Source organism: Phocoena sinus, chromosome 10, assembly GCF_008692025.1.
Source record: "Phocoena sinus isolate mPhoSin1 chromosome 10, mPhoSin1.pri, whole genome shotgun sequence".
NCBI lineage: Eukaryota > Metazoa > Chordata > Mammalia > Artiodactyla > Phocoenidae > Phocoena > Phocoena sinus.
This window is the reverse complement of record NC_045772.1, coordinates 39,537,006-39,550,073: the sequence shown is the minus strand read 5'-3', so window position 1 is coordinate 39,550,073 and position 13,068 is coordinate 39,537,006. Positions and strand designations below refer to the sequence as shown.

At 37.9% G+C, this 13,068-nt stretch overlaps 1 protein-coding gene across 1 annotated transcript in view; it reads left to right on the top strand.

The window, feature by feature from the left end:
- SYT1 (synaptotagmin 1) overlaps positions 1-11,952 on the top strand; it is a 431,119-nt gene extending 419,167 nt beyond the window's left edge. Inside the window, 2 exon segments of the mRNA XM_032647220.1 lie at positions 6,219-6,352; positions 10,930-11,952. Of these exon segments, the coding sequence (XP_032503111.1) occupies positions 6,219-6,352; positions 10,930-11,136 (341 nt within the window). The 3' untranslated portion in view covers positions 11,137-11,952.
- Positions 11,953-13,068: the final 1,116 nt, after the last annotated feature.

Here is a 13,068-nt window from a genome sequence, read left to right as displayed (position 1 = left end):
GAGTCTATACTTATAAACACTATACTAAATTATTTCTTCAACGTATCACAAAGAGCAGTAGGTTCAGAGTCATAGGACCTTGGTTTGAGTTCTTGGGGAAAAAAATTAGCCTTTCCAAGCCCCAGTTCCCTCACTGGAATTGTTGTAACGATTAAAGGAGATGATATAATTTACATATATATATATATATACCTTACACATATGTATATGATCTTAAAGTACTCTACAAACATAAAGGAACATTATTATATTAAACCTTGTAATGGATCTGACTGTAAAAATTATTCTCAGCTAAGGTTTCATCCATTTTGACTAATCTTACCACGGATCCTGAAACATCTGTACGTAACTCTTATCTTCTGATTGCACGCTCTGTGTCAACTTTTTTGAATTAAAAAATACTTTTTTGAAGGATTTTGTTTTGAGGAACAATGTAATAATTTTTAGAAGATTGGGAAAAAATACCAATTTTTTCCCAAAAGATTGTTTTTCTAGACCTATTTAAACTTGACTTTCATCATCAAACCTTGCTAGATAAACAATAGAATCATCTCTTCAGCTTTGGTTGTTGTATTAGTTTTTTGCTGCTGCCATGCTAAACAATCAAAAACTTAATTTTAAAAACAATACATGTTTATTATCTTATAATTCTATAGAAGTCTTACACAGGTGTCACTGGGCTAAAATCAAGGTGTCGGAAGGGTCGTGTTCCTTCCTGGAGGATCCAGGCGAGAATCCATTGCCTTTTCCAACTTTTAGAGGCCAACTGCATTCTGTGGCAGTGTAGCCATCTTAAAAGCCAGTAGTGTAGCTTGTCTCTTACCCTTCTTCTATTGTCACATCTCTTTCTGACCACAGTCAGGAAAGGTTCTCTGTTTTTAAGGACCCATGTGATTAGAGTTTGCCCTCTTAGGTAATCCCCTCATCTCAAGAGCCTTAACCTTAATTACATTTGCGAAGTCCCTTTTGCTATATAAGGTAACATATTCACAAATTCCGAGGGTTAAGATGTGGACATCTTTTGAGAGAGCTGTTTTTCTGCCTCCCATAATTGTGAACGTTAGGGACAAAAAAAAATGTTGTCTATTAAAGAGGCTTGTCAACATATAAAAGTTTGAGGGTGACTTCATTACAGTGTCCTAAAATACCACCAAGTCATAACAGCTATTATGACAGAAAGGAGATGAAGTTCAGTTAGGCTGACTTCAGACAAAAAGAGAGCCGACAAATGGTGAGTGAAGGTAGCAGTACCACAGTGACAACAAAACCAAATGATAGACCTAAAAATCATCCAAAATGAGGCAATGAATCTGCACTCTTTGTACCTGTAGCTTATTATTGGGAATAAAGAACCTTCTTTCTGGTGCCAGTCCATCATTTTCCAGAATTGAAAAGTTACACTCATATACTATTAGAGACTAGATGGACATCGGAAAAGAGCCCTTCCTTTCTACCACAGTTTGAAAAACAAAAAGACGCTAACCTTTTTTAAGATAAATTAAACAAATAAAAGAAGCAAACTGTCCCAAGTCTTGCACCTGTTTCAGTGGCAACAGGGATTATCTAAATGGTGTTGAAGAAGGGTTGTCAGTATTTAGATGATGAAAGGTTCCATGAGTGCTTGTTTTGGGGACAGAATAAAGCAGTGCAGCCAAAGAGGTACGGAGTCCCTGAGGACAGTAGCCCAACTTTGTAGCTTGCATATTTCCCCATGCTATTTACATGTTTACAAAAACCTAACAGATGTTTGAATGCCATGCATGGTGTCCAGCAGTTGTACTCAGGAAAAGCAACAACATTAGGGAGTCTCATTACAGCCTATTTATCATTTCCATAAAATTATGTCTTATTATGCAATGATCAGGATTTCTAAGCCACTAAGAAACTCTGAATTGACAAGGATTTGCTTTGCGGAACAGCCCCTAAAACAGAACAAATTTAATTATACAGGGTCTTACTCTGCAGGAGAGGCGATCCTTACTATAAAAAACGTGTGTGTACTTAAAGCATGATGGGTATCTCATAGTTAGGTGGGTATGTTTCCATTTAGAAGACTCAGCCATAGTTAGGGAGACAGGAGCCAGGTCTAGATCCCCAAAGAAGTTACTAATGAACTAATCAAGGGATTAGGGCCATCTCCAAAGGGACCAGAATTCAGCGCAAGACTCAACCAGAGGACACTTAGGAAATCAAGCCAGTCAAAGAGTAGATGAAAATGGAGAAGACTGGAGAAAATGGAGACACAGTGTAAGACTCTGGATGGCTGAACCAAGAAGATGCTCAGATGTGACCACCTTGGGTACATAACCTATCAGGCTTAGACAGTCAAGACTTATCCAGGCACAAAAGTTGAAAAAGAGTAAGACATCTGACAACCTGTGGAGTGGGAGAAAATATTTGCAAACCATATATTGGATAAGGGGTTAATATCCAAAATATATAAGAAACTCATATATCTCAACAGCAAAAAATAAAAATAAAAATTTAAAAATCCATTAAAAATGGGCAGAAGTTATGAATGATATTTTTTCAGAGAAGATACATAAATGGCCAACAGGTACATGAAAAGATGTTCCAATATCACTAATAATCAGGGAAATACAAATCAAAGCCATAATGAGATATCACCTCAAACCTACTAGAATGGCTATTATCAACAAGACAAGAGATAACAAGTGCTTGCAAGATGTGGAGAACAGGGTACCCTCGTGCACTGTTGGTGGGAACATAAATTGGTGCAGCCAGTATGGAAAACAGTATGGAGGTTCCTCAAAAAAATTAAAAGTAGAGATACCATATAATCCAGCAGTTCCACTCCTGGGTATGCATCAGAAGTAAATGAAATCACTATCTCAAAAAGATATCTGCATTCCCATGTGTCCGTTGCAGCATTATTCACAATTGGCAAGACATGGAAACAACCTAAGTGTTCATCAACACATAAATGGATAATGGAAGTGTGGTATATATAAAATAGATTATTATTCAGCCACCAAAAAAGAAGGAAATCTGCCATTTTTGACATCATGGATGAACCTTGAGGGTGTTATACTAAGTGAAATAAGTCAGACAGAGAAAGACAAATACTGCATTATCTCTCTTATATGTGGACGTAGAATCTATCCAAACTCATAGAAAAAGAGCGTAGAATAGTGGTTGCCAGGGGCTGAGGAGTGAGGGAAATGAGGAGACATTGATCAAGGGACACAAACTTCTAGTTATAAGATGAATAAGCTCTGGGGATCTAATGTACAGCATGGTGACAATGCTGTGTTGTATACTTGAAAGTTGCTAAGAGAGTAGAGCTTAAATGTTCTCACTGTACACACAAAAATACTATAATTATGTGAGGTGATCAATGTGTTAACTAACCTTGTGGTGGTCATTACTTCACATATATATGTATATCAAATCATCACACTGTACATCTTAAATTTACACAATGTTACATGTCAATTACATCTCAATAAATATGGGGAGGAAAAGGAAAGAATAAGCTCTAAGTTACTGTCAGTCTTGGTTATGATTAAGACGGGAATTAAGACCAATTTTGCTTTGGTACCTGTATCAGGATGGATCTGCAAAAGCAAAGACTAACTCTGCCCATTCATAGCAGCCCCATACCTGCTCCTTTTCCAGCCCCCTGTCCCCTCTTGTAAGTATCATGAAATTATAGAATATCTCCGAATCATGGTCAGAAGTGGCAGATTCTGCTTTTGAAAGTGGGAGGCCAGCAGTGTTACCTCTCTGACCTCACTGCCTACCTCTCCCCACCTTGCCTTCTTGTTCCATAGACACACAGAAGGACAAGCACCTTAGGGCTTTGCATGTGCTGCTCCTTCTGACTGGTTCAAGCTTCCACCACATCTACCAATGACTCACTCCTTCCTGTAATTCGGTTTTTAGCTCAAACCTGGCCTCCTCGGTGAGAACCTTGTTGATCAGTTTTTCTAAATTACCTTGTTCTCCCCCAGGCATTGATCACATCACATCAGAGTTCATGTTGAAATCTGAAATTATCTTGTTGGGTTTTTAATTTGCTTGCTCACATGGCAGATGCACAAGGAAATTTCTTGTCATATACTGTGTTAAATGAATAAACAGTCACCGTGCTTCTCTTGCAAAACCCTGTGCCTTAGTTAAGTTGATGAAGTTTCAACACATGAACACAGGAGCCATAAACATTGATTTGTGAGTATTTAGTATTTGGGTATTTTGTCAGTGCCAAGGAGCAACTGGAGACTTGACCATCTTTGTAAAAGTGCAAGGGGCAGGGATGGAGGACCCAGAGAGCTTCATAAGCAGACAAGGTCTCTGAACCAAAAATCAGAGTTGCCTGTGAACAGCAAGATGGATTATCAGTAAAAAGGGCCTTTTTTCCCCTTCATTTGCAATTATTTACAGTGCATTTTTTTAACTGATCAACTATGTAGTTGATAGGCTTGGTTTCTCATCACTTGGTCTGGCTTTTAAAGATATTCTTCATTTTGATGAAAATCTTCATTACGAGCCCCTTGACTGGATGTAACATTAAAAACAAAAACCCCAAACAACACATATTCAAGTAATGTGGGCTTTGGGGCAGTGGGAAGAAGACAGGACTAAGAATAAGGAGACCCAGATTATGAGGCCAGCCCTAAACAAGTTCCTCTGATTCAGTCAACAAAAATTGTGTACTGCCAGGTACTGTTTAGTAAATTCAGTTAGTGAATATGACAGACAAAGTTTCTGTCCTTCAGGAGTTATGTTCTACTAGGGGATAGGAAGAGGGAGATAAAAACCGCCTTTGCTGGTCTGCAGTTTTATCTTCTAAAAGTACAATATGTGGGCATTAAACTAGATTATCTGTAAAGTTTCTCCCAGCTCTACACATTCTGAAAGAAAGGAAAGTAATTTTGGAAGGCTTGGCAGTGGTTATTTTAGGGGAGTAAAATCATGGATGATTTTAAATTTCTTCCTCTTTTTGTTTATCATTGCTTCCTGATATTTTTTCTATAATAAACATGTATTACATATCCGATGGAAAAATGTTGAAGAAAACAGTAGATTTTACTATCAAACCTGGGTACTGGTTCTTAATAACCTGAAGGGAGGTCATTGATCTGTTAGTAATGAGAATCGTCTTTCCCCTCCAGTGACTTACTTATTACTTTACCTAATGAGGCTTTGAGGAAACTGCTAAGGGAATCTTTCTGCTCCTTTTCTCATTACCTCTGTGTGTGCTACCAGCTTATTCTCTTTTCCCTGAATCCTTGAAGCTCTTCTCTACCTAGAAATGTTCTGGCACAGATCCTGGTTATCTCTCTTTCTCTCTGTCTCATACACACACACACACACACACACACACACACACACACACACGCACACACATGCACACACTCACACACACACACACACACACACTCAGACATGTGGCCTCTTGTCACCCTTCAATATGCACATCTTACTTTAAATGTTACCTCTGCAGAAAGGCCTTACCTGAGTGATCTAAGTATAAGAATTCCATTCTTCCCTTAGACTCACCATACCTCTGGGTGTCTCTATCATACATCTCTCTGCCCTTTCCTTCCAGAGCACTCTTCTCAACTTAGAATTTCATATGTATTTCTTTTCTTTACAAGCTTATTGTCTATTTCCCCCACAAGTCTGAAGTTCCATCCTGAAAACAGGGATGGTCTGATTTGTTCACAGCTATACTCCTAGGGCTTAACTAATATTGTTTGAGCAAATGAATAAATGAAAGAATGAAATGCCTCCTTTGTCCTCTCTCTGTCAAGAGTTTTAATTCCCATGCAGTGGTATCCTGAAGCCAGTTCTTTGCCAGCTCACAAGAGCCAATTGTTAAATTTTCAGGAATTTAGTGAGCCAATTGTTAAACTGTTAACTTGAAATCAGCCATGCTGAGAGTATTTATACCATGGACATTAGCAAATGCTACAGGTCAAGACTTTTTTTTCCCAAAAAGCTGGTTTACCAGCACACCAATCCTCTCATCTTCTAAATCCAACCATAAATATTGAGATATCATGGCAAAAAAACATGGCCCATAGGTTACATAAAATCTTTCAATAAAAAAACGCTTGAAATTTAAAAAAAAATACTAACTACATGCTACACAATTATTTTCCTGTCAGGAATACTTGGACTTTTTATAAGCTAAGTTATAATATAAAAATATGTGTCTCTGATTTCCTAAAGGTTTTGTTTCTGTTTTTCAGACCCTTATGTGAAGATTCATTTGATGCAGAATGGCAAGAGGCTGAAGAAGAAAAAGACAACGATTAAAAAGAACACCCTTAACCCCTACTACAATGAGTCATTCAGCTTTGAAGTACCCTTCGAGCAAATCCAGGTAATGTCAAACGTATTTTTTCTTCCCATTCAATTTCATTTCTTCAGATCACATAAATTAAACACACAGATCTTGTGAATTATCAGTGCATATGCCTCCATTAGAACTGCTATTCTCATTCCATGCACATTTAATGCTCAAAGTACATCAAGAGGGAAATGATAAAATATACAGCACAGGATGTGCTGATTCATCAGCCAAAAACAGCTGTCATTCTGTTGAGCAGAAATAAAGTAGGAAAAAGGACATCGACAGAACCGCTCTCCTAATTCAAAAAGTACATCCACAAAGGTTAAAAGGTCGAGAGAAAATAAGCTTTCACTCTTCACTCCCAGGCCACAATATGTAATTCTCATTATCACCTCTTTGTAGCAAAAAAAAAAAAAAATGTAGTGATAAAGGAAATATTTTGGTTGATGCTAAATATGCAGCATCTTTAATCTTTCACTATTAAAAAATAATTAACAGTAGAAAAATTAGGCTAAGTTGTATTTTTCATTGTTTAAATTCAGCTTCCTGTTTCTGAGTTGGAATGGATGGTTATTTTTGTAAAGACAGAACCTTAATTTGCTAGATAATATTTGTTATGATAGGAATTATCCTATTAAAAGACCTTGTGGTTAACATGTTCAAAATAGGATGCTACATGTAGACACAGTGATAGCATATGATCTTATTATTTAGTCATTCTTAAATATTTTTAGGTTTTCTTACGTCATATTCATAGTTAGGCTCTTGGATCCAAAGTTCGCATCCATTAATTATAGGCTATTCTTGCTAATCTTTCTTCTTTTTTAAAATATTTATTTATTTATTTACAGCTGTGTTGGGTCTTCGTTGCTGTGCGTGGGCTTTCTCCAGTTGCCGAGAGCGGGGGCTACTCTTCCTTGCAGTGCTCGGGCTTCTCATTGCAGTGGCTTCTCTTTTTGCGGAGCATGGGCTTCAGTAGTTGTGGCTCGCGGACTTAGTTGCCCCGCGGCATGTGGGAACTTCCCGAACCAGGGCTCGAAACCGTGTCCCCTGCATTGGCAGGCAGATTTCCATTGGCAGGCAGATTCCCAACCACTGCGCTACCAGGGAAGCCCTATTCTTGCTAATCTTTAATGGGTATCAGAGAGTCAAATTTCTTAAAGCAACACTATTTTTACACTTTATAAAAAAATTGATGTGGGTCTATCTTTTCAGTCCTATAGAAGTTTGCTCATAACTTGAAGGAGAGATGAAGGGTAGGCATCAAAACTACAGCATGGAACCTTCTAATGGTCCAGAATAACAAAATGCAGCAAATATTCTTCGTTTGCATATTTTTATTTTTAACCTAGTCTTAAAATACAGTACCTTAGGAATGAATCACACCTTTATTCCATGAAGAAAGCTAATATAATAGCTGCATTTATTGTATATTTATTTCGTACCTAGGCCCAAGGTAAGCACTTTACCTGCAAAATCTCATTGAATCCTTACAATAACCTTATAAGCAAGGTACCATTATTACCCCAATTTTATATACATATAAGGGAACTGAGGCTTAGAATTGTCTCATATATAAAATAGGAATAATAACAGAATCCATGTCAAAGTGAGACCATGCATGTAAAAGCATTTGGAACGCTGCTAAGCACATACAAACGCTCAGTAAATGGTTCCCATCATTCTTACTCACGATGCTATTGTTGTCTTTTATTCAAATTAACATTTTATGTATTGGAAAATGGATCTAACAATAAGATTAAAACAATATGTAAATCAGCACTTTCCAATAGAACTCTGCAAGGATGGAAATTCATCGGTATTGTCCAATAGGGTAGCCACCAGCCATAGGTAGGTCATGAGCACCTCAGCCACTAATATAAACAAGGAACTTTAATTTTAATTTATTTAAATTTAAACAGCTACATGTGGCTAGTAGCTACTGTATAATATAAGGCAGTTTTTTAAATCATCAGTAATCCTGCCATCCTCACATTAGTTCATGGTTTTTATATAACCTTTCTTATATACATTTTCACATGGCAGCCGATTGTACATACTTATTTACTTTCAATAGCTGTTATATAAGTAAATGACATTGCAGAAGACACTGATTCCCTGTCCCCAGTCACTTGTTTACTAGCCTGAACCAGTGAGCTCACTGCTTTGGACCCACTGACAACTTAAGACATCCAATTTCTCCAACAATTTATTTTGCAATATTTATTCAGTGAACTCTTTTTTGAGTTCTGAGACATTATTCCTATGGAAACTAACACCTCCTGGCATTTTGTGTTTTAATTCCACAAAACAATATGAGGCAGGACATTGAGATGAAAAATCCTATTGTATATCTTCTCCTTTGAGCTACAATTCTATACCTTTAAAAAAAAAATACATGTCCCTTTTCAACTATAAATTCCAGCAAATGCAAATATATTGAAAATGAAGCACATTAAAAACAAGATGTATGCTGGGTTTCTGGGGCAGCCTTTCAGAGAAGATAACATTTTGTCAGGACAGAGAGAACCTCAGCCCAATACAGAGTCCATGAGGCATGGAAATAATGAGTATGCCTTTGACTGCATCCCTTCTTCACCGCTCGTAAAGTCAATTTGTTCTTTTCTTTCTTCTTTTCCCCAATAGGCTGCTATCCTAGTCTTTGCATTTCCCTAGAGAAAATAATTGAGCATTTAACATGCTATAATAGGGGCTTAGGTTTTTTTGCGGGGGGGCTTAGGTTTTATTTACCCTGAGGTTATACGATTGTCTGTATTTCTATCTGTCTCTATCCATATGAAATACATTGAGAGAAGCAAAATATGCTGATTTCCAAAAGCATATGAAAAGGTTGCAAACCACCCCCCACCAAAAAATGTATAGACTACATATGCAACTGAAAAAATTAACCCAAAGCCCTTATAAGGATATTTTGTCTTGATTGCTACTAATCAATACATTCCTAGGTGAAAGAATCAAAATTCACTCTAACTATTCACTCCAACCTCCAAAATCCTTGTTACTTTTGTGCGTGACGAGCCTACTGTCCCTGTCCCTCATTCCTTGCAATATGACTGCATCCAGATGAATTCGCTTGGGAAAGGTGCTCAGAACCAAGGTGATTCTGTTCTTGGCTTCGAATGCCATCCAGTGAATAGGTAATTCCCTTGATAATGGAATCAATCCAAGGCTGCACAAGGGAAGATGGAAATTTGTTTCCTTTACTGCCCATGTGTTGCATTTGACATTCTAAATTCCACTTTCAGAAGTGATCATTTTCTCTGATCTGAAGCTGTATGTTGGTGACCTCTCTCAGCACATTCGTCCAATAATGCAGTCCTCAGAGTACAAAGCCCAGTAAAGGGCCACAACTGAGCAGGATCTTCATCTGGCCCTGGCTTCCATCATTACGTTTTCTGCTTCTTTCGCCTCTGGCCACCAAATGCTACACATTCTACTTTATTCTAAATTTTCCCTTTATCTTTTCCCTTGGTTTCTAGATTGGAGCCATTGCCTATTTTGACTAAGCCAATTCATTACTTAGGAAGAACTACAACATACTTTTAAAAAGTGTTTCTTTCGTGTCAAAATGGTATGGGTTTGCTTTCACCAGTTCAAAAAAGTAAGGCATTAAATAAACCCTCACAACCTAATGGAATCACTGGAGTAAATCTTGTGTGGCCTAAAGGGTTATTCCAGTTGATGTCAATGCTGGATACACAGTTACTTAATAAATGCTTATTGAGAGAATATATGAATGAGAAAAATTATCTTTAGTTAATTACTACTTTTTTAAGACTTTCACTCTGTTGTCACACTTTAAACTCACAATAATCATGTGATTAGCTGAAATTCTATATTAGTTTTATGTAAAACTATGCTGGCTCTTCCCACCTGAAATAGGATTGCAGTACATGGTTGCCTTGAAAATTGTAACCAAAAAACCAAAAATGATCTGAGTACTAACGCCAGAAATTTTGCTGATGAAACAGTGGAAACAACTGGATTTAAAGGTGAATACAGGGGACTTCCCTGGTGGTCCAGTGGTTAAGACTTTGCCTTCCAATGCAGGAGGTGCGGGTTCGATCCCTGGTCGGGGAGCTACAATCCCACATGCCTTGCGGCCAAAAAAAACCAAAACAGAAGCAATACTGTAACAAATTCAATAAAGACTTAAAAAAAAAAAAAATGAATACAAGTTGACATGGGCAGCTGGGCATGGTATTTTATAACATGGACTCCCGAAACCAAACCACTCATTTCTTACATGACTTCAGGCACGTGATTTAACTTCTCTGAGCTTCAGCGTCTTCTATCATGTCAATGTTAACAGGATCTATTGTAACTGAGTAGTTCACATGAAAGACTTAGAATTGTGCCAAAATTAACATTTACTGAGTATTTTGAAGATGCCGAAGGAGATGATGATGATGTAATAATGGCAGGGACTGGACTCGGGTTTTCATGTTCAGGTCATTTTCCTCCTTGTCCTGGTGTTTGGAGATTGGGTCTTCTTATTTCCAACTGCTTTGATCGCAAGGAAGCTTGGTAGTAGGGCTTTATCTCTAGAGCCGGATGATTAATGTTTATTTTGTGTCCTCTTTCAGAAAGTGCAAGTGGTGGTAACTGTTTTGGACTATGACAAGATTGGCAAGAACGATGCCATCGGCAAAGTCTTTGTGGGCTACAATAGCACCGGGGCGGAGCTGCGACATTGGTCAGATATGCTGGCCAACCCCAGGCGACCCATTGCCCAATGGCACACCCTACAGGTAGAGGAGGAAGTTGACGCCATGCTGGCCGTCAAGAAGTAAAGGGAAGAAGAAGCCTTTCTGCATTTGCCCACGTAGTGCTCTTTAGCCAGTATCTGTAAATACCTCAGTAATATGGGTCCTTTCATTTTTCCAGCCATGCATTCCTAACACAATTCAGTGGTACTTCAAATCCTGTTTTAATTTGCACAGATTTAAACGTAGAGAGCCCCTAAGCCCTTCGTCATACCACTGCTCTCCAAATCTACTCTTCTTTTAAGCAATATGATGTGTAGATAGAGCATGACTGAAATTATTTATTGTATCACACCGTTGTATATACCAGTATGCTAAAGATTTATTTCTAGTTTGTGTATTTGTATGTTGTAAGCGTTTCCTAATCTGTGTATATCTAGATGTTTTTAATAAGATGTTCTATTTTAAACTATGTAAATTGACTGAGACATAGGAGAGCTGATAATATATTATATGGTAAATATAGTATCGTCTGCATTCCAGCAAAAATATCAACTTGTAAGGCACTAGTACAGTGAAACTGACATCTTAAAGGACAACTTAAACCTGAGCTTTCTGTTGAATCATATGAGCACCAAGATACGCTGACACCACATATTTGGTGGATGAATCCAATTTTGTAGAATTTCTTCACAGGCAAATTAGCATGATCTGAGCAGCATCCAGCCTGACCTCCAGGAAGTAGAGCCACAAACCAGAACAGCATCTGTCTGTACGTATCTACAGAGCTCGAGTCATGCTTCACTCTTACATTCGAGGAAGCAACTGAACAGGGGTCAATGATTTCACGTTACTGCATATAGAGTAATGACACGATGGTGTTCTCTGTGTGTGTGTGTGTGTGTGTGTGTGTGTGTGTGTGTACGCGTGCATTTGTTTGGGGATGGGGTGGGTGGGAAAAAAGCTGAGGGGAGAAGAAGTCAGCATTTCTGAAATACTGCCTGACTATTTAAAAAGAAAAAAGTAGCTCTCCGTTAACACCTTTATACAAAATGTGCATCCTGTGAATTCTGTTCCAGATTTCACACCTACTATAACTTCAAAAGGTTTGCACATCAGACTTTGTAACAAAATATTTTATTATACAAAACCAGATTAGAAGGAATGCAGAATATTTTTAACACAGCAATCTGTGCTTATGACACAAAATTACTTTGTGGTAAGCAGACAGTATTGTAATCCCATCAAAAGAGGAAAAAATAAAACAATTAGCCATAGTTCTGAATGCACTTCCATTAAGCCAAAACAGACAGCTAGTGATCTTTTTATATGCTCTTTTTACGTAAATAAGTTTTAATTTGTCCTTTAAAAAAAGGTGAAACAAAACCAAGAACAAGTTCTAGAAAACTGAAGCAACCTCTTATGTATACTAGATGCTTGATTTAGGAGGAGTTTTTAAATGTTTTCAGTGTTATTATGTAGTAATTGGCACTATTACAAAGCTACTAGTCATTCCATAAGAGTCTAAAAGGACTGCTCTGTGTAACACTGTGACTGCCCTGTGTGCTTAGACACGTAATGTAGTTTCCTCAGTGGATAGCACTCAATCTATTCCGTAGTGATATTGTAACAATACTGCCATTCCCTCCTACTGCACTGCCCAAGGTGTGTGTAGCACAAACCGTTCTCATTACAAAGGACCAATTCAGCACTGAAAAGCTATGCATAGGACAAGAAAGATACAAAGCATGGGGTGGAACACACAGCATTTCGTCAAGCACTGTGCAATATTCCATATTTTTCCCCACTATGTTAGACCACCGCTTTGCCGAAAGGCAGCCCGTGATCTCACACTGCATGTAGCCTTTTCTCCCACTCACCTCTGTGACCCTTTTCACTCGCAGGCCACAGAGAGTAGTGATGCTCTGAAGTGAAAGTTTTGTCTCCAAAAATACCAAAACAAAATGAAGGAAAACTAAGCATTAGCCTCACGTTCAGACTTTCAGATATCGCACCATG